This window comes from Phacochoerus africanus, chromosome 1 (assembly GCF_016906955.1).
Source record: "Phacochoerus africanus isolate WHEZ1 chromosome 1, ROS_Pafr_v1, whole genome shotgun sequence".
In the NCBI taxonomy this organism is placed as follows: domain Eukaryota; kingdom Metazoa; phylum Chordata; class Mammalia; order Artiodactyla; family Suidae; genus Phacochoerus; species Phacochoerus africanus.
The window spans coordinates 228,128,338-228,149,237 of record NC_062544.1 but is presented as its reverse complement, the minus strand read 5'-3'; the positions used below and the strand labels follow the sequence as shown (position 1 = coordinate 228,149,237).

Sequence of the window (20,900 nt, the reverse complement as noted above, 5' to 3'; positions counted from 1 at the left end):
AATGGAAAATGTTTTGGGGAAAAAAAGTGAAAGGAAAAGGCATTTCAAGATAATAGCACCCACAGAGGAATTGAATTTAAAAAAAAACAACAGGAGTTCCCGTCGTGGCGCAGTGGTTAACGAATCCGACTAGGAACCATGAGGTGGCGGGTTCGGTCCTTGCCCTTGCTCAGTGGGTTAACGATCCGGCGTTGCCGTGAGCTGTGGTGTAGGTTGCAGACGCGGCTCGGATCCCGCGTTGCTGTGCCTCTGGCGTGGCTACAGCTCCGATTCGACCCCTAGCCTGGGAACCTCCATATGCCGAGGGAGCGGCCCAAGAAATAGCAACAACAACAACAACAACAAAAAAGACAAAAAACAAAAACAGTGTAAATTTCTTGGGGCACCAGTTCAGAATAAATAGTTTATGAGGTATATGATGTATGGGTAATCTAGGATAAAGATAGAGAGGTAGGCAAGAGGCAGACTGTAGGAGAACTTTGCATGTCATTTTGATTTTGTCTTAGAGGCAATCAAGGATATTTAAAAAATTTAAACTGAAGAGTATCATACTTAAATCTGTCCTTTAAAGAAGCTGTTCTGTTGGTAAAGATAGTGTTACTAGGAAATACAAATATTACCTGAATAAAGCTTATATGATCCTGGTCTTTATCTAGCCATGGAATATGACAAAGTGCTTCATCAACAGTAAGAGGTTTGTATATATGTTGAAAATCTAGTATCTCTCTTTTTCTGGCCATTATTAACTAAAATCACAAAATTTAAGAAAGGAGATGAACAAAACTGGTGTGCACAGAATGTTTAAAACAGTTGCTTTGTACTATTTCCTTTTCTTGCTCTCCTGAGGTTGTTGTTCTTCCGTGGAAACCTCCAACCTCTTCCCTATTAGAGCATTTTTCTACATTATCATTATTCTGAAGTCATAGATTACTTTACAAAGTAAACCTTTTTACTGAAGTATATCAGGTATGAAAAAAGTGCACAAATTATAAAGGTCCACTCAAAGAACATTTACAACATGAAAACTTCTGCATAACCAGCACCTGGGTTAAAAAATAAAACATTTACTGCACCATGGACTCCCCCTTATGTTCTCTTCTAGTCATTACTTCTACCCCAAATTAATCACTCTTCTTCTATTACCACAGTTTAGCTTTGTCTGGTTTTGAGCTTTATCTGCATGAAATCAAAGAATACATACTTGTTTGTGTCTGGTTTCATTTATGCAACATTAGGTTTCTGAGATTCATCTGTAATGTTGCAAGGAGCAAAAATTCATTCATTTCATTTTCACTGTTATAGAGCGTTAAGTTTAATGAATATACCACAGCTTTATTTATCTATTGCTGATTGATATTTGGGCTATTTCAGTTTCTGTTTTTGTTTTTGGTTTTTATTCTACACCCATGGCATGTGGAAATTCCCCAGCTAGGGATGAACCCTCACTGCAAGTGTGACCTGCACTATAGCTGCAGCAATGCCAGATCCTTAACCTGCTGTCCACAAGGGAACTTCCTGGGCTGCTCCACTTTTGGACTTTTAAAATTCTGCTATGTGTATTTGTTTGCTGTATATTTGTACATATTTCTTTTGTGTATATGGTTATATAATCTAATTTCTGGGCCTTAAGATACACATATATTTAAATTGAGTAGATTCTACCAAACAATTTTCCAAAGTGATTGCATCAATTTATACTCCCACTCTAATGTTCCAGTTGGCCACACCATTGCCTACACTTGGTATTGCCAGAATTTTTTTTTTTTAATTTAGATATTTTGGTGGTTGTGTATTAGTATCTCATTTTGGTTTAAATTTGCATTAAGCTTATGGTAGTGATATTTGGCATCTTTTCTTATATTTATTGGCTGTTAGAATATTCTTTGTTGTAAAGTGCCTGTTCAAATCTTTTGCTGATTTTTTTAAAATGAATTTTGTGTCTTATTCTTATTTTTTTTAAATAAATTTTATTGGAGTATAGTTGACTTAGAAAGTTGTTTTAGTTTCAGGTATATAGCAAAGTAATTCAGTTATATAGATACATATATCCATCCCTTTTCAGTTTCTTTTTCCATATTGGTTATTACACAGTATTAAGTTACCCTGTGCTATCTATCTATCTATCCATCTATCTATTGTCTTTTTAGAGCAGCACCCGAGGCATGTGGACATTCCCAGGCTAAGGGTCGAATCAGACCTGTAGCCGTTAGCCTACTCCACAGCTGCTGCAACGCCAGATCTGAGCCACATCTGTGACCTATACCAAGCTCATTAGATCCTTAACCCACCTAGTGAAGTCAGGGATCAAACCTGAGTCTTCATGGAGAGTAGTCATATTTGTTTTTGCTGAGCCACAACGGGAATTCCACCCTCTGCTATAGGCCCTTGTTACCTATCTACTTTATAAATAGTGGTGTGTATATAAACCCCAACCCATTAATTTATCCTTCCCACGCCACATTTCCCCTTTGGTAACCATAAATTTGGTTTCAAAATCTTTGAGCCTGCTTCTGTTTTGTAAGTTCTTTTATATCACTTTGGAATGATATATGATTCCACATATTAGTGATCTCATTTGATGCTTGTCTTTCACTGTTTTACTTACTTCACTTAGTATGATAATTTCTAGGTCATTCATGTTGCTGTAAATGGTATTATTTCCTTCTTTTTATGGTCAAGTAATATTCTACTGTATACAAGCACCACATCTTCTTTATCCAGTCCTCTGTGTAGGTTTTTTTTTTTTTTTTTGGTCTTTTTGTCTTTTAGGACTGCACCTACAGCATATGCAGGTTCCCAGGCTAAGGGTCCAATCCGAGCTATAGCTGCCTGCCTACACCAGAGCCACAGCAATGCAGGATCTGAGCCGTGTCTGTGATGTACACCACAGCTCATGGCAACACCAGATCCTTAACCCACTGAGCAAGGCCAGGGATTAAACCTACGTCCTTATGGATGCTACTCGGGTTTGCTAACCACTGAGCCACAAGGGATCTTCCAGTTCTCTGTTGATGGATATTTAGGCTGCTTCCATGTCTTAGCTATTGTAAATAGTGCTGTGATGTACATTGGTGTGTATACATCTTTTTGAATTATGGTTTTCTCTGGATATATGCCCAGGAGTGGGACTGCTGGATCGTATGTTAGCTCTGTATTTAGTTTTTTATGGAATCTTAATACTGTTCCCCATAGTGGTTGTACTAGCTTACATTCCCACTAACAGTGTAGGAGCGTTCCCTTTACTCCACATCCCCTCCAGCATTTATTGTTTGTAGATTTTTTGATGATGGCTGTTCTGACTGGTGTGAGGTGATACCTCATTGTAGTTTTGATTTGAGTTCCTCTAATAATTAGCGATGTTAAGCATCTTTTCATGTGTTCTTTGGGCATCTGTATGTCTTTGGAAAAATATTCAGATCTTCTGCCAATTTTTTGATTGCTTTATTTGTTTTTTTGATATTGACCATGTGTTGTTTGTATATTTTGGAGATTAATCCATCATCAGTTGCATCATTTGCAAATATTTTCTCCCATTCCATGGGTTGTCTTTTCATTTTGTTTATGGTTCCTTTTGCTGTGCAAAAGCTTTTGAAGTTTAATTAGGTTCCATTTGTGTATTTTTTTAAAATTTTCATTATTCTAGGAAGTGGATCAAGGAAGATATTTCTGCAGTTTATGTTGAAGTGTGTTATGTCTATGTTTTCTTCTATGAGTTTAATAGTATCTGGTCTTATGATTAGGTCTTTAATCCATTTTGAGTTTATTTTTGTGCATGGTTAGAGAGTGTTCTAATTTCATTCTTTTACATGTAGCTGTCCAGTCTTCCTAGCACAATTTATTAAAGTGGATATCTCTTCTCCATTTTATACTATTCTTTCCTTTGTCATAGATTAATTAACCATAGGTGCATGGTTTATTGCTCTTATTGATTTGTAAGAGATGTTTATATATTCAGGACAAGAGCCCTTTGTTGGGTATATTTATTTTAAAAATATCATCTACTTTTTTTGTGGATTGTCTTTTCATTATCTTAATTTTTAATAAAAAATTCTCAATTTCAATGTTATTTATGTATTTATGTATTTATTGCTTTTTAGGGCCATATATGTGGCTTGTGGAAGTTCCCTGGCTAGGGGTCTAATCAGAGCTGTAGCTGCCGGCCTACTCCAAGCCACAGCAATGTGGGATCTGAGCTGTGTCTGTGATCCACACCACAGCTCATAGCAATGCTGTATTCTTAACCTACTGAGCGAGGCCAGGGATTGAACCTGCGTCCCCACGGATACTAGTCAGATTTTTTTCTACTGAGCCATGGCAGGAACTCCTCAGTGTTATTTAAAGAAACCTTTGCTTAAGCCAGTCATGAAAATTCTTTGATGTTACCTTCTATAAGCTTAGTGTTTTACCTTTATTGTTATGTTCCTTTTTAAGGTTGAGTAATATTCCATTGCAAGCCTATAGCTGATTTTGCTTATCCATTCAACCACCGATGGACACCTGTATTGCTTCCTTATTTAGCTATTGTGAACAATGCTGCTATGAACATAGTGCACAAATATCCCTTGGACATCCTCCTTTCAATTTTTAAAAGTATATTCTCAGAAGCAGAATTTCTAGATCTTATGGTAATTCTATTTTTAATTTTTGAGGACATGTCATATTATTTTCAACAGTACCATGGCTGTACCATTTTATATTTCCACCAATAGTGCATATGGGTTTTGTTTTTATTTTTGTTTTGGGGTAATTGTCATCCTAGTTGGCATGAGGATGGTATCTCATTGTGGTTTTAATTTGCTTTTCCTTAATGATCAGTGATGTTAAGCATCATTGTGTGTGCTTCTTGATCATTCGTATATATCCTTTGGAGAAATATCTATCCAAGTTCTTTGCCCATTTTTTAATTAAGTTTTTGGTTTTCGTTGTTGAGTTTTAGAAGTTCTTTATATATTCTGGATATCAATTCCTTATCAGATATATAATTTGCAAATATTTTCTTTCACTATGTGGGTTGCCTTTTATTCTGTGGTAGTGTCTTTTGATACACAAGAAGCATATCATGTGCATTTAAAAATTTTAAATAAATTTTCATGAAGTGTAATTTGTCTATTTTTTCTTTTCTTATCTATGCCTTCAGTGTCATTTCTGAGAAATCACTGCCAAATCCATGTCAGTTTCAGCCAATGTTTACTCCAAAGAATTTTATATTTTCTAAGGTTTTATATATATATATATGTATATATATATGTATATATATATATGTATATGTGTGTGTGTATATATATATGTATATATATATGTATATGTGTGTGTGGTGTGTGTGTGTGTGTGTGTATATATATATATATATATATATATATATATATATATATATATATATATATATGTATATTTTGCTTTTTAGGGCTGCACTGTGGCATATGGAAGTTCCAAGGTGGAATCAGAGGTACAGCTGCTGGTCTATGCCACAGCCACAGCAACAGGGGCTCCTAGCTGTATCTGCAGCCTACACCAGAGCTCATGGCGAGACAAGATAGCTGACCAACTGAGCAAGGCTGGGAATTGAACCCACATCCTCACAGATACTAGTCAGATTTGTTTTCACTGTGCCATGATGGGAACTCCATTATGTATTCATTTTTAATTAACTTTTGTGTATGGTGTTAGGTAAGGATCCAACTATATTCATTTGCATGTAGATAGCCAGTTTTTCCAGACACAGCATATAGTTGAACGATGTTTTTATCCTTTCTGCCATTCTTTGTGTTTTGTTTGAAGAGTTTAATTCATTTACATTTAAAGTAATTACTAATAAGGGAATACTTCCTATCATTTTACTAATTTTTTCTACATGGCTTATAGCTTTTTTTGTCTCTCATTTTCTGAATTATTGTCCTCTTTTGTATTTAGTTGATTTTTCATAGTAAAATATTTAAAATTCCTTTCCCTTTTTTTGTATTTCTTTTGCTTTTTTAAATTACCATGAGGATTACATTCAGCATACTAGAACATAGCACTCTAATTTGAATTTATACCAGTAAAATACAAAATTCTGCTCCTCTATCAGCTCCATCCCTCCCCTTGCAGTTGATGTAATGAAATTACATCTTTATATATTGTTTGTCCAAAACATGAACAATAATTTTTAAAATGCATTCATCTCTTAAATTACGTAAAAACAAAACATGAAGTTATAAGCCAAAGCTATAATTCTGAATTTTAGACTAATAATTAAATTTTTAAAGTATTAGTTTCTTAAGTCATGTAGAAAACAAAAAGTGGAGTCAGACACTATTATTACAATAATATTAGCTTTAATGATTGTCCATGTATTTACTTTTACTGAAATTTTTATTTCTTCATATGGACTTGAGTTACTGTCTAGTGTCCTTTTATTTCAATTTGCATGACATTTTTTTAGCATTTCTTTTAGGGCAAGTATAGTGTTAATGTACTGCCTTAGCATTTGTTTGTCTAAGAATATCTAAATTTCTTTATCACTTCTAAACAACAATTTTGCTAAATATGCTTTTCTCAGTTGACTTTTTTTCTTTTAGCATTTTGTCGCCAAAATTTTTATGAGAAATCTGCTAATAATCTTATTGAGGGTCTCTTGTATGTGATGAATTCCTTCTGTCTTGCTGACGTCAAAATTCTTCCTTTGTCTTTTGGCAATTTGTATAATGTGTCTTGGTGTGGGTCTCTTTGAGTTCAATCTATTTGAAGTTCATTGAGCTTCCTGGATGTTAATTGCTATTGTGAATACAATATTTTTTCATATTTCCTTTAGTAAGGTAAGAATTTTGAATGTTGATCTTGTTTTTGGATATCCTATTGAATTATCTTATTGGTCCTATAGTACTGATTTTAACTTAATTACCTAAGGTTTTAAACAATCAACAAGCAATAACAGTTTTCTCTTTTTTATACAACCTCCATCTCGCAATTTTCTTTCTTTCTTCTTGATCTGGCTAAGACATACAGCACAGCATGCACTACTTGGAATGACACTGTTCATTCTTCTTTTGTTCCTGACTTTAATGGGAACATTAAATGTTTTGTCATCTAAAACAATGTTTATTTCAGATTTTTAATAGATATTCTTTATCCAAAAGTAAGTGTGAAAATCATAAAAGACTCCATATCAAGTAAGTATATTTGCCTTGAAAATATTCTACCTTACCTTATTAATTTCAGATCCTTCAATTTTATGAAGAATTCCTTTTAACCTGAAGACTTTAACAATTTCTTTAGCCAAACTGAGCATGACATTAATCTCCTCCTTTGTTTTCATAGTGACAGCGATTTCTGGATGATCATACTCTAAGTAGCCTGGAAAAAATAAAATATTTTCAAATGAAATAAGGACATTGTTAAGATATTTTATGTGGACAATAAGCTCTTTCTTCTCTAAACCCATGGAGTACAACCCTCACCACAGGGAAACATATGTCTCCCTGAAGAGACCTCTGCAATCAATCAAAATTCACCAATAGTTGCAAAGTTCTGCCTGATATTTTCTTGTCAGCTGCTCATACTTGTGTCTAAGCTCATGAATAAGGATAGCCATCCTCTGATCTAGGATTGACAGTTTTACTGATATACCTTCACTGGACACAGAGGCCCTCCTGGGCTCTAGGTCTGGAGTTCAGCTATAGCTGCCAGCCTACACCACAGCCACAATGCAGGATCCAAGTTGCATCTGCAACCTACACCACAGCTCACAGCAACACTGGATCCTCAACCCACTGAGGGAGGCCAGGGATTGAACCTGCAACCTCATGGTTCCTAGTCAGATACGTTAACCACTGAGCCATGAGCGGAACTCCTCCATCTATGTTCTTATGACTGTCTGATGTGGCTTCCTGGATGCCCATGCAAGTTTTAATCACTTAGGGTTTTTTTCTTGGTCATGACTTCTTGTATGGCTTGACAACTATCTGCCATGCAAGATCTTCAAGCTTGGCCTCATTCCCAGGTTTGCTGTGTTCTTTTGCTGTAAACCATCTGGTAACAAACTCCCTTCTTCTCCATACACATGAACACTATGCTATAAGGATGTGTCTGTCTTACTCCCAGGATAGGTCCTGTGCTAGGACCATGACCTTCTCTGAACGCGACTCAGAGAAGAGGCTGTTGCCGTGTTTGGGCACTGAGCTTCCTAGCAGTCACACCAGTGATCTTTGACAGTCTGTTCTGGTTCCAACTCATTTTAAAGCCTGAATCCTCAGATGGCAATTCTGTGGCAAATATTGGAAAAAAATAACTTCTTTCCTGTGTCGCTCAGGAAGGTATGTATATCTCTGGTTTAGAAGAAAATAAAACTTACAAAGTGATAAAAAAACATGCATAATAATGGCATGCTAATATGTTTTTTAAACAGAAATTAAAAGGACTTCATTGTAGCATAAGGCAGAGGACAAATATGGATAGGTGGTATTATACTATTTCCATACAGCCGAAGATCCAATCATGTTGATTGTTGAAGTTATTCACATTATTATTGATAGTAAGTAGATTTCTCAAAGATAAGTTTAGGTATCAAAACCTTTGCTTCTATGAAGTAGTGATGATAAGAGATGATCATGCTGGATCTGTAGGGTGAGAGGTACCTACCAAGCTCTTTCATAGCATGTCCCGTATTCTTTGTTACTCTCCTTAATAACATCTATGGAACAAAAGAAATGTTATCCTCATTGGAAAACAAATTGTTCCAAATGTTCTTACATTTGTACATGATGAAATTTTAACCTAAATTCATAACTTTGGAGAAAAATATGATGGAGGACTTTTCAGGAATTAGAATTGAATATTGTGCAATGAATTTTACTTTGCTCTGCCAAGAGTGGTGGAGAGGATAAGAAGTTGCATTACCCAGACTTATTTTGAGAAGCCTTAAGGTAAGTCACACATTTTTTCTTCAAGTAACTTACTTTAGGATACTATTAATTCTGAAAAAAATGTAGCCATGCCAGGTACTTTCCCATTCAATTTTTTAGAGCTTCCAAATTTGGAAACAGGAGTGACTGTCAAACTTAAATGAGGTAGAAGGTTTTAATCAAATTGTGTGAGAATAGAAATGAGGACTAAAACTGGTCAGTTCTTTTGTATTTTCTACTATGCATTCTCAAGTTACAGTGTTAATATGAGTAGTTAGGAAAGGTGACAAAATTCAGGAAAATAGTTTTAAAGTTGAGTTGGTGAAGAACGAAAAGATACTGCTCTTTGTGCTCTATCATATACTGACTGTTCAATGTTCTCAACTACAAAGCTTTGAGGATATAACATATAGCATTCAAATGTTCTAAATTACCCTGAAAGGTGGCTATTTAATTGCACATAGCTGTCAAACTTGTGGGCACATATCAGTGTTAATCTGCCTCAGTTGAGAAAATAAGAAACAAGATCTAGAATTTAGGCCATAGAATCCGCTTTGCTGTTTACCAGCTGTGTATGTGACTTTTTGGTATAATTATTTAACTTTTCTTAGCTTCATTTTTTTCTCATCTGTATAATGAGAGAATTAGATACGGTTTCCCTCTAAGTAAGTTATTGGTACTTTTTTCCATTTGCCAGATTCCCATCCTTTATTCTTATTTTTTTTTTTATTATTTACTGCGGGGAAATCAGGGCTAGAGAGAAATGTAAGGAGCCTTTGGGAATTAAGCTTAACTCTGCCACTACTCTCATCTTCCAATACTTCCTATTTAATGCACCTGTATCCTGAAAGATTTTTTTATTTTTTAAATTTTATTGAAGTATATTGATTAACAATATTGTGATAATTTCTACTGTACAACAAAGTGATTTAGTTATACATGTACACAATCCATTCTCTTTCAGATTCTTTTCTCACATAGATTATCACAGAATATTGAGTAGAGTTGCCTGTGCTATATAACAGGTCCCCACTGGCCATTCATTCCATATACCTTCAGTGTGCATATGCCAATCCCAAACCCCCAGTCCACCTACCCGCCCCAGTCCACCTGTCCCCTTTGGTAACCACAAGTTTGTTTTCAAAGTCTGTGAGTCTGTTTCTGTTCTGCAAATAACTTCATTTGTATTCTTTTTTTAAAGATTCCACATATAGGAGTTCCCATCGTGGCGCAGTGGTTAACGAATCCGACTAGGAACCATGAGGTTGCGGGTTCGGTCCCTGCCCTTGCTCAGTGGGTTAACGATCCGGCGTTGCCGTGAGCTGTGGTGTAGGTTGCAGACGCGGCTCGGATCCCGTGTTGCTGTGGCTCTGGCGTAGGCCAGTGGCTAAAGCTCCGATTCAACCCCTAGCCTGGGAACCTCCATATGCCGAGGGAGCGGCCCAAGAAATAGCAACAATAACAACAACAACAACAACAACAAAAACAAAAAGACAAAAAAAAAAGATTCCACATATAAGTGATATATGATATTTGTCTTTCACTATCTGACTGAGGCGATCCTGGAATTTGCATTGAGAGAGGCTGGCCACTGCACATGGATTTCACGATAGCTCCACAAGGACCAAAAAGTGTGTTCCAAGAGTCTCATAACTTGTTAATATAGCACAGACACTTCAGCATGGAGCTGTTTGAGGAATGTAAATGTAGATTGGTGTGTTTTTAAAGAAATTTCTTAGCAAGGCAAGAATCAAAGATTACATTTAAATATATATACAGAAGAAATGCTGGGTGAGGACATCAGAAAGGTAGGGGAAATAAACCCTTTTCTTAGTATTTAAAATTTTCCTCACCTGTTTAATCTGTTTAGAACTTGCAATCTTATCAATTATAGTCATTATGTCTGCTTCGCCTTGGACATATCCTTTTAGTATAGCATACCTAAAGGACAGCTGATGACTCATATTTTTATCTATTATTTGCAGCAACTTTGGTGTTACCAGCTGAAAAAATGGAACTACAATTTAATATAAATTGTACACATTTTAGTTGACTTTGGTTAGTTTCAAAAAGGGAGTAATAGGAAATGGCGTGCTCTCAGTGGTTACTATAGTAACTTAAGTTTCTTAGTTATTTTATTCTTGGTATCTCTGTAACTTCATGGCTAGAGCTATCTCTCCAAAACTAATAATATTGTATGCCTGTGTGAAGTTATAACCTTATTCCTTACTTATTTCCTTACAAAGAATTGCATGCTATTTTCAACTGGTTTAAATTCTTGGAAAACAATGTGACTACTCTTTCAGGCTTAGGTCATAAAATGACTATTTGTGAGGTACTGCCTTTTTACCTGCTAAATCGCCAACTAAACTTTTCTCTTGATCTTTTGGGTTAGAGCCCACCACAACTATACTCCTTATTTGACCCCACAATTAACCTCTATTGTTTCTTTGCTGATGGTTTAAGTCCCTAGGTTATGTGTTGCAATTGCACAGTCCCCTAACTTTGGCAGAGTTGGCTGATTCCTATATTTTCTTTTGTGTTCCACAATCTCCACACTCACGTAGGAAATAAGTAACTACTCATTACACTTGTTCTAGGAAGATTTGTTAAACAATCAAAGATCATTTTTGATGTTGTGGTTCTGGAATACTATGAATTTATATGATGCAAACTGTGTATTTTGTGGTTTCTTAATTCGTATGATGTATACTATTTACTTTGTCAATATGAATGGTTTGCATGTTTGTTCTGTTGATTTCCATCTTTTATTTCAGGTACTCATAAGAATAAACATTACTTTGGAGTTAATTTGTACTTAAGGAATTTTCTGTGTGCTCTCTATTCAAAGGAAAAGCTGTGATGAGTATTTCTATACATGCATGGGCTAAATGAACTTCTAATGTCATTTGGATATTCATAATATAATATGCTATAAAACTTAATTTGTCAAAGGGAATCTAAAACTTAAAATATAAACATCAGTCCAACAGAGAATGGAAGCCATAAAACTAGTAAACTGATTTTAGTTCATACTTTATGAAGCAGTCAGGGAAAATTTGAAACTGTATGATTTAATAGTTCTTTACCTTCAAAATGCGTAGTACACGAAGAAATCGAACAACTTTCAGAAAGACCACTATTTGAATCAAATCAAAAGTATAATAGTTAATGGAATCTGTCTCAATAAGCATTACATCTGCGATGCCAACTAATGTAATTGTTAACTCAAATAGATTCCAGGCATGTAAAAAATATTCCTTCCTCATTGCTGCTATCTGTTGATTTAAGAAGAAATTACATTATCTTATTTGCTTTTGCTTTCACTACACCATTTTCCATAATAACTGACACATTATGTAAGTTAAGTTTTTCTCTGATCTACCTTAAGACTCTGCTTGTCTGAAATACCAGTAAGTGATCATATAAAATTGAAATTAGATGGTTAAACTATTGAAGCAAATATTCCAAGGGAGAAAATATGCAAGATACCTACTATTTCATTCATTCATTCTTTATAAAAAAAACCTTTTCTTAAAAACTTACTATAATTAAGAGTGTGTGGACAGTAAAAAATGATTGTCGATTCCAGCCTGGGAAATTGGGTTTCCAGTGGAATTTTGAAGCGTGAGTAGGTTTAGAGATGATAAATTTGTTTCAGAGATGCTGTTTGAGATGTTTACACAATATTCTGTTACAGAGATCCAGTCATCAGTTGTATATAATGATCTGAGGCTCTGAATAAAATCTGAACTGGAGATGTGAATTTGGGAATCGTTAGACTATGAATGGTAGTTAATGCCAGGGAAGTGGTTGAGATATCATGTCCCACAGGCCCTTTATTATTTAACTCCTGCCTTTGTCTCCTGTCTCATTTTCCATATCCTTCACACGCATTTAACATCTCTCCAGTCCCCTTGCTGACCAACCCACGTCTAAGCTTCTGCCATTAGGAATAATGTTCCTTGTGTGTTTCACTTTGTTGCTTCTAAGTTTTCCCTGGTTCTTTTCATCCATTACACTACAGACTCAATGTACACATTCTCTACTTTGACTCCTATTTAGTAGTAAAAATTCAACTCAAACATCTCTTTCCTTAATAGCCTTCCTCTTATGACCCTTCTATTTTGTGTAAAGAGCATCTGCATTTTTCCCATATCACCCTTTATCTTTCTCCATTATAATACTTAAGCTACTGGTTTGTAATTTTGATTAATTTGTCTTTTTTTAGTAGCCTGATCCCCCTACTCACTATGATTCAGAGAAAGTGTAGGAGAAAGACATGTTTATGCCAAGGAAAGCACACCTCCATTATAAATTAAGAAACTGTCAAAATTGTTTATAAACAGACTGTGTGTAGTCTTGTGTCTGCTTATGTGTGGCTTGACAAAGGAAATTCAGTGTGGGAATCAAGCAAGCAGAAGATCAGATCCTAGTCTTGCGAGATCCTGCTCATGGCACCATTTAGCTACTGTTGATGTCTCATTTCCTTCTTATTGAAACAGGATATAGGTCTCTTAGAATCTTGAAAGAACTGGTATAAAAGTAAGACTTTGTCCAGATACCAAGTATTCAGAAACTTGAAGGAGCTCTTTGGGGATCAATAGAACACAGCTGCAGGAAAGGAAGAGCTCCGTGTAAGAGGATTGTGTAGGTTTCAAAGGAAGAGGGGTTTGTTGAATATAAGGTTGGAAATTCAGGTAATGGAAGCCTCTGGCACTCAGATGCAGAAGAGTGATTGTGCTTCATCTGAGAAAGTTTCAATGATCCATTGAAATGGATCTTTTTTTTTTTTTTTGTCTTTTATTGTTGTTGTTGTTGCTATTTCTTGGGCCGCTCCCGCGGCATATGGAGGTTCCCAGGCTAGGGGTTGAATCGGAGCTGTAGCCACCGGCCTACGCCAGAGCAACGCGGGATCCGAGCCGCGTCTGCAACCTACACCACAGCTCACGGCAACGCCGGATCGTTAACCCACTGAGCAAGTGCAGGGACCGAACCGCAACCTCATGGTTCCTAGTCGGATTCGTTAACCACTGCGCCACGACGGGAACTCCTGAAATGGATCTTAAAGATCCATTACTCTAATAGGTTGGGTAGTGTTTGGGAAAAGGTTGGAAATACAAGAAGGAAAATTTAAAGGACAACTGTATACTAGAAAGAACACAAACTTTTAGGGATTGGATCTCAACTCTACTAGCTGTGTGACTTCAAGTAAATTACACAACTTAAGAGAGACTCATAAGGACTTTCATCGGTAAAATGCAAGGCATAGTTTTGACATTAAAGGATTAATTCAGGGATTTGAAATATAATCAAAACGACTGATTCCTTATAGGAGATCATTTTTTATTATTGTTATTAACATAATGAATATTTTAAAAGGCACAATACAAAGGGGGAGAACAAAACTAAATAGGACATGATAAGGGAAGGCAGGTTTGCAAACTGGGTAGTGAAGATGAATCTTGAGTTAAAGAGAAGGGAAGGACAAGAGCAGAATTGCACCATTGGGAGTACTGTCTCAGCTCTGGAATGTAGCCATGTGTCCACAGTCCTGTTCTGCTGTCTCAAGTGGACTTGAATGAGTGGAGCAATGGCTATGCACAGCTATGACAGCAGCTTAAACTTGGCGAAGTGCAAAGACAACAGAATTAGAGTAATCTCTTATCTCTCATTTGGGCCAACACTGACATTTTATAGAAGGAGAAATTGAAATTGGAAAAAGCTTAGAAATTTGGTGAACGGCTAACAATTTGTAAGAGAAAACCCAAACCAGAGTCAAGTCTGCTGCACCCCATCACTGTAGGACATATTAAATGATTTTAGGGAACTCTACTCTCACCCTTACCCAGCCTAACGCTAATTTCTTTGTTTCTTCCTAATTGTGTGACATCTCCTATGGTCTTTCCAACTAACCAGGAATTTATTACGTACGATGTGATTGACTGTGAATCCATTCCCCTCTCTCCACCAATCACAGCTCTGTAGGAGCATTTTAATTCTCCAGTAATGATTTGAAGCTCATATATTTTGTCCAAATATCAAATATAGTTCTTCTAGTTAAATCTTCCGGCTAAAAATATTTTGTATTACAACTTGACCCATATGACACAATACTATCATCAGTTTGTGGGCATACATTTCTATCATTTAACAACTATCATTATATTGGATTTTATGAAATTACCTACCCATCTGTTTATGTATCTAGTATAAAGACAATAAAATGAACACCCATGTGCTCACCAGCTTGCTAAACTGAAGAACATTGCCAATACCTTTGTAACTCACTCTGCTATCCTTCGATACACACTGGTTTAAAACTTACTTTTGCAAATACAAAATTCTTCCTTAAAGTATGAATATTTTCTATTGTCACCTTAAAAATCAACTTTAAAAATTTAAGTTTATTTGTTTGAGAAGTGAGGGAGAATTTCATACAATCCTTTAGAAAACTGTCTGTAGCAAGTGCTGAAAAATGAAATTAGGAAATCTTCTTTGTAGACATATAACACACAACACACATACAATCACATTTTAACTTACCTTAAGTAGCGCCTCCACAATATAAAATGCAAGAAAAGAGTAGTTAGCATGTTTTAATTCATTCTCATAGATATTGTTTAACACAGATATCCAAGAAATTATAATAGGAAACATATTCATTAGAATCACAAGGTATCCAACACACTCAAATTCATCGATAAATACTATTTTATGGCACACACGGAGAAAGCAATATCTGTAAAAGAAAGATAGTTTTACCTGATAAAAGAATTACCCTGAATTTTGTTCATTATATGTTCAGTTCTGTTCTAATCATCAATAGCTACAGAGCCCAGCTTAATTCTGAGAAGTAGCCATCACTACCAAACACTTTCTGACATCCAACTTCAGATATTGTTCCTTTAATTTCCTCCCCTGCTACATGTCTTCAGGCTGGTTTCCCCCCTTTCTTTCTCAGTTTCCTAACCTCTCATTCATTTTTGCTTATATATTTAATAGAAATACTTTAGCTCATAAGACAGGGATAATTAAAACTGGAAATATTAAAAAAACAAAGCTAATAATTCTTCTTTTCATAGATGACTACTATTACCATCTCGAATATTCCAGTCTTTTTGTTTATATAATCCTTATCTATAAATATAAAAGAAATAAGATCATACATATTGTTCTACAACTTTTTTTCCTCTTGATAATGTCTCATGAGCATTTTTCCTTGTTAAGGCATATAATCTGGAATAAATCCCAGGAGGTACAGTAGTGAAAGAGGATGGGCCCACATTTTATCAAAAAATTTAAATCAACATATATATGATTTTGAAAAATTATTTCCATACCTAAAATTCTAGGGAGTGGAATCATGGATGAGAGGATTTATCTAATGTATTTTAAATTTTATTTTAAAAATATCCAAATAGTATAATGATGCATTTTTATTGCTAAAATTCAAATGAAATGACTAATCAATTATTGATTAAAGAGTGGGTAAGTACTGGATTGCTTTGCTATTCTTAGAGGTAGATCCAGGTTATGTAGGACCTGAAAATTTTATAATATTTGAGCCCTATTTAGGAAAAAAAAAGAAATTATGAATATGTATATGATCTTCAGTTGTAAAATCCCTCCAAGGCCCCAGGCAGTGCCAGTGCAAGGGGCAGTGCCATAGAGCGTAAGCCTTGTTAACTTGATGGTAACACAGCCTGTGCCTTCTCAGGCCTCTATTCAGACTGTTTTTCTTTTCTTTCTTTTTAAAAAATGTTTAATTAATTAATTAATTTTATTAAAGTACAGTTGATTTACAATGTTGTGCCAATTTCTACTGTACAGCAAAGTGACCCAGTCATACACACACACACACATACACACACACACACACGCGTATATATACATTCTTTCCTTATATTATCTTCCATCATGGTCTATCCCAAGAAACTGGATATTGTTACTTGTGTTCATTGCTTATCCATTCTAAATGTAATGGTTTGTCAGAAGTCAGTCGCATTTCAGTATACCGGCAATGAAATATTAGAAAAGGAATCCAAAAATACAATACCTTTTAAAATTGCACCTCACAAAATCAAATACCTCGGAATACACCTGACCAAAGAGGTAAAGGACCTATATGCTGAAAACTATAAAACTTTAATCAAAGAAATCAAAGAAGATGTAAAGAAATGGAAAGATATTCCATGTTCCTGGATTGGGAAAATCAATATTGTAAAAATGGCCATACTCCCCAAAGCAATCTACAGATTCCATGCAATCCCTATCAAATTACCCAGGACATTTTTCACAGAACTAGAACAAACAATCCAAACATTTATATGGAACCACCAAAGACCCAGAATCGCCAAAGCAATCCTGAGAAACAAAAACCAAGCAGGAGGCATAACTCTCCCAGACTTCAAGAAATACTACAAAGCCACAGTCATCAAAACAGTGTGGTACTGGTATCAAAACAGACAGACCGACCAATGGAACAGAACAGAGAACCCGGAAATAAACCCTGACACCTATGGCCAACTAGTCTCTGACAAAGGAGGTAATAACATAAAATGTGAAAAAGAAAGTCTATTCAGCAAGCATTGCTGGGAAACCTGGACAGCTGCATGCAAAGCAATGAAACTAGAACACACCCTCACACCATGCACAAAAATAAACTCCAAATGGCTGAAAGACTTAAAGATAAGACAGGACACCATCAAACTCCTAGAAGAGAACATAGGCAAAACACTCTCTGACATCAACCTCATGAATATTTTCTCAGGTCAGTCTCCCAAAGCAATAGAAATTAGAGCAAAAATAAACCCATGGGACCTAATCACACTGAAAAGCTTTTGCACAGCAAAGGAAACCCAAAAGAAAACAAAAAGGCAACGTACAGAATGGCAGAAAACAGTTTCAAATGATGCAACCGACAAGGGCTTAATCTCTAGAATATATAAACAACTTATACAACCCAACAGCAAAAAAGCCAATCACCCAATGGAAAAATGGGCAAAAGACCTGAATAGACATTTCTCCAAGGAAGATATACAGAGGGCCAGCAAACACATGAAAAAATGCTCAACATCGCTGATTATAAGAGAAATGCAAATCAAAACTACCATGAGATACCACCTCACACCAGTCAGAATGGCCATCATTAATACATCCACAAATGACAAGTGCTGGAGGGGCTGTGGAGAAAAGGGAACCCTCCTGCACTGTTGGTGGGAATGTAAACTGGTACAGCTACTATGGAGAACAGTTTGGAGATACCTTAGAAATCTATACATAGAACTTCCATATGACCCTACAATCCCATTCTTGGGCGTATATCCAGACAAAACTCTACTTAAAAGAGACACGTGCACCTGCATGTTCATTGCAGCACTATTCACAATAGCCAGGACATGGAAACAACACAAATGTCCATCAACAGAGGATTGGATTCGGAAGAGGTGGTATATATACACAATGGACTACTACTCAGCCATAAAAAAGAATGACATAATGCCATTTGCAGCAACATGGATGGAACTAGAGGCTCTCATACTGAGTGAAATGAGCCAGAAAGACAAAGACAAATACCATATGATATCACTTATAACTGGAGTCTAATATAAGGTACAAATGAACCTTTCCACAGAAAAGAAAATCATGGACTTGGAGAAAAACTTGTGGCTGCCTGGGGGGAGAGGGAGGAGTGGGAGAGATCGGAGCTTGGGCTTATCAGACACAACTTAGAATAGATTTACAAGGAGATCCTGCTGAGTAGCATTGAGAACTATGTCTAGATACTCATATTGCAACAGAACAAAGGGTGCGGGAAAAAGAAATAACGTATACATGTAAGAATAACTTGACCCCCATGCTGTACAGCAGGAAAAAAAAAAAATAAATAAATAAATGTAATGGTTTGCATTTATTAACCCCAAACTCCCGGTTCATTCCTCTCCCTCCCCCTCCCCCTTGGCAACCACAAGTCTGTTCTCTATGTGTGTGGGTCTGTTTCTGTTTTGTTGATACGTTTATTTGTGCCATATATATATATATATATAACATGCAGGTGATATTATATGATATTTGTCTTTCTCTGTCTTGCTTACTTCACTTAATATGATAATGTCCAAGTCCATCCATGTTGTAGCAAATGGCATTATTTCATTCTTTTTATGACTGAATGATATTCCATTGTATATATGTACCACATCTTCTTTATCCAATCATCTGTCTATAGACATTTAGGTTGTTTCCATGTCTTGGCTATTGGGAATAATGCTGCAATGAGCATAGGGGTGCATGTATCTTTTTGAATGAATGTTTTGTATGGGTACATGCCAGAGTGGAATTGCTGGATCACATGGTAGTTCTATATTTAGTTTTCTGAGGAACCCCCATACTATTTTCCATAGTGGTTGTACCAATTTACATTCCTACCAACAGTGTAGGAGGGTTCCCTTTTTTCCACACACTCCCCCAGCTTTTGCTATTTGTAGACTTATTAATGATGACCATTCTGGCCTGTGTGAGGTAGTACCATTGTATTTATCTAATAATTACTGATGTTTAGCATTTTTTCATGTACCCACTGGCTATCTGTATGTCTTATTTGGAGAAATGTCTACTTTTTTTGGAATGAGTTCTTTTTTAAATTGAGCTGCATGAGTTTTTGTAATTTGAAGATTAATCCCTTGTTGGTTGCTTCTTTGGCAAATATTTTCTCCAGTTCTGGGGGTTGTCTTTTTTATTATCTTTTAAGTACATAAGGTCTTAATTTTAATTAGGTCCCACTTGTTTATTTTTGTTTTCACTTTCATTACTCTAGGAGGTTGATCACGAAAGACGTTGCTCTGGTTTAAAAGCCAAAGAGTATTCTGCATATGTTTTCCTCTAGGAGTTTTATAGTACTTGGTCTGACATTTAGGTTTTTAATCCATTTTGAATTTATTTTTGTATAAGGTGTTAGGAGAGTGCTCTAATTTCATTCTTTTACAGGTAGCTGTCCAGTTTTCCCAGCATCACTTATTGAATAGACTGTCTTTTTTCCATTGAATATTCTTGCCTCCTTTGCTGTAAATTAGTTGACCATAGGAGCATGGATTTATTTCTGGGCTTTCTATGCTGTTCCATTGATCCATATTTCTATTTTTGTGCTGGTACCATATTATTTGATGACTGTAGCTTTGTAGTATAGTCTGAAGTCAGGGAGCTTGATTCTTCCAACTCCACATTTCTTTCTCAGGATTGATTTGGCTATTCAAAATCTTTTGTCTTTCCATACATATTTTAAAATTTTTTGTTCTAGTTCTGTGAAGAATGCTTTTGGTAGTTTGATAGAGATTGCTTTGAATCTGTAGACTGCCTTGGATAGTATAGTCATTTTGACAATATTGATTCTTTCAATCCAAGAACATGCTATATTTTTCCATCTATTTGTGTCATCTTCGATTTCTTTCAACAGTGCCTTATGGTTTTCAGAGTTTTTTCCTTGCTAAGTAAGTTTTTTTTCCCTAGGAATTTTATTCTTTTTGATGTAATGGTAAGTGCAATGAACAAAATTATATGGTTGGTTCTTCATTCCTATACAAAACTTCTAATTAAATGTTCCAGTTTTATCACCTGCTCTTTATTTATTATAGATCTTTGGCCTGGTCAAGCTTGAAAGAACCATCTCAGGAGTGTAATAGCACCAGCTCCAAGTGTTCTTGACAGAATGTTGAATCCTGAATGATCATGGATAAGATCACTGTGCCAATAAATTCTTCCCCAGTCTGGCCTTATGTTGTAGCCCTTCAGTCTAATATTCTCAAGATCCATTCTCTTATATGTTCTACTAGGTTATCAGTCAGGTCCTCCACTATATCTCATCCCCAGCCCTCAGGTGTGTTGACACTTGACCTGGGCAATTACTTTGGAAACAATGAAAAGTGGTAACCCTGAAACAGAGACAAGCTTTTTATTGTGATGTCTTTGTAGCATCTGAAGGTCATATAAGGTTATTATTCTCTAGCAGAGAAGATGCAGCTACTT

At 35.7% G+C, this 20,900-nt stretch overlaps 1 protein-coding gene across 1 annotated transcript in view; it reads right to left on the bottom strand.

Moving 5' to 3' along the window:
• The window catches only part of SLC9C1 (solute carrier family 9 member C1), an 89,896-nt gene that overhangs the window by 14,982 nt on the left and 54,014 nt on the right, over window positions 1-20,900 (bottom strand). The window contains exons 15-20 of the mRNA XM_047752916.1: window positions 15,426-15,621; window positions 11,969-12,157; window positions 10,733-10,882; window positions 8,617-8,668; window positions 7,184-7,332; window positions 621-746 (exon numbers count right to left, since the gene is read on the bottom strand). Of these exons, the coding sequence (XP_047608872.1) occupies window positions 621-746; window positions 7,184-7,332; window positions 8,617-8,668; window positions 10,733-10,882; window positions 11,969-12,157; window positions 15,426-15,621 (862 nt within the window). The remainder of the gene's footprint in view (window positions 1-620; window positions 747-7,183; window positions 7,333-8,616; window positions 8,669-10,732; window positions 10,883-11,968; window positions 12,158-15,425; window positions 15,622-20,900) is intronic.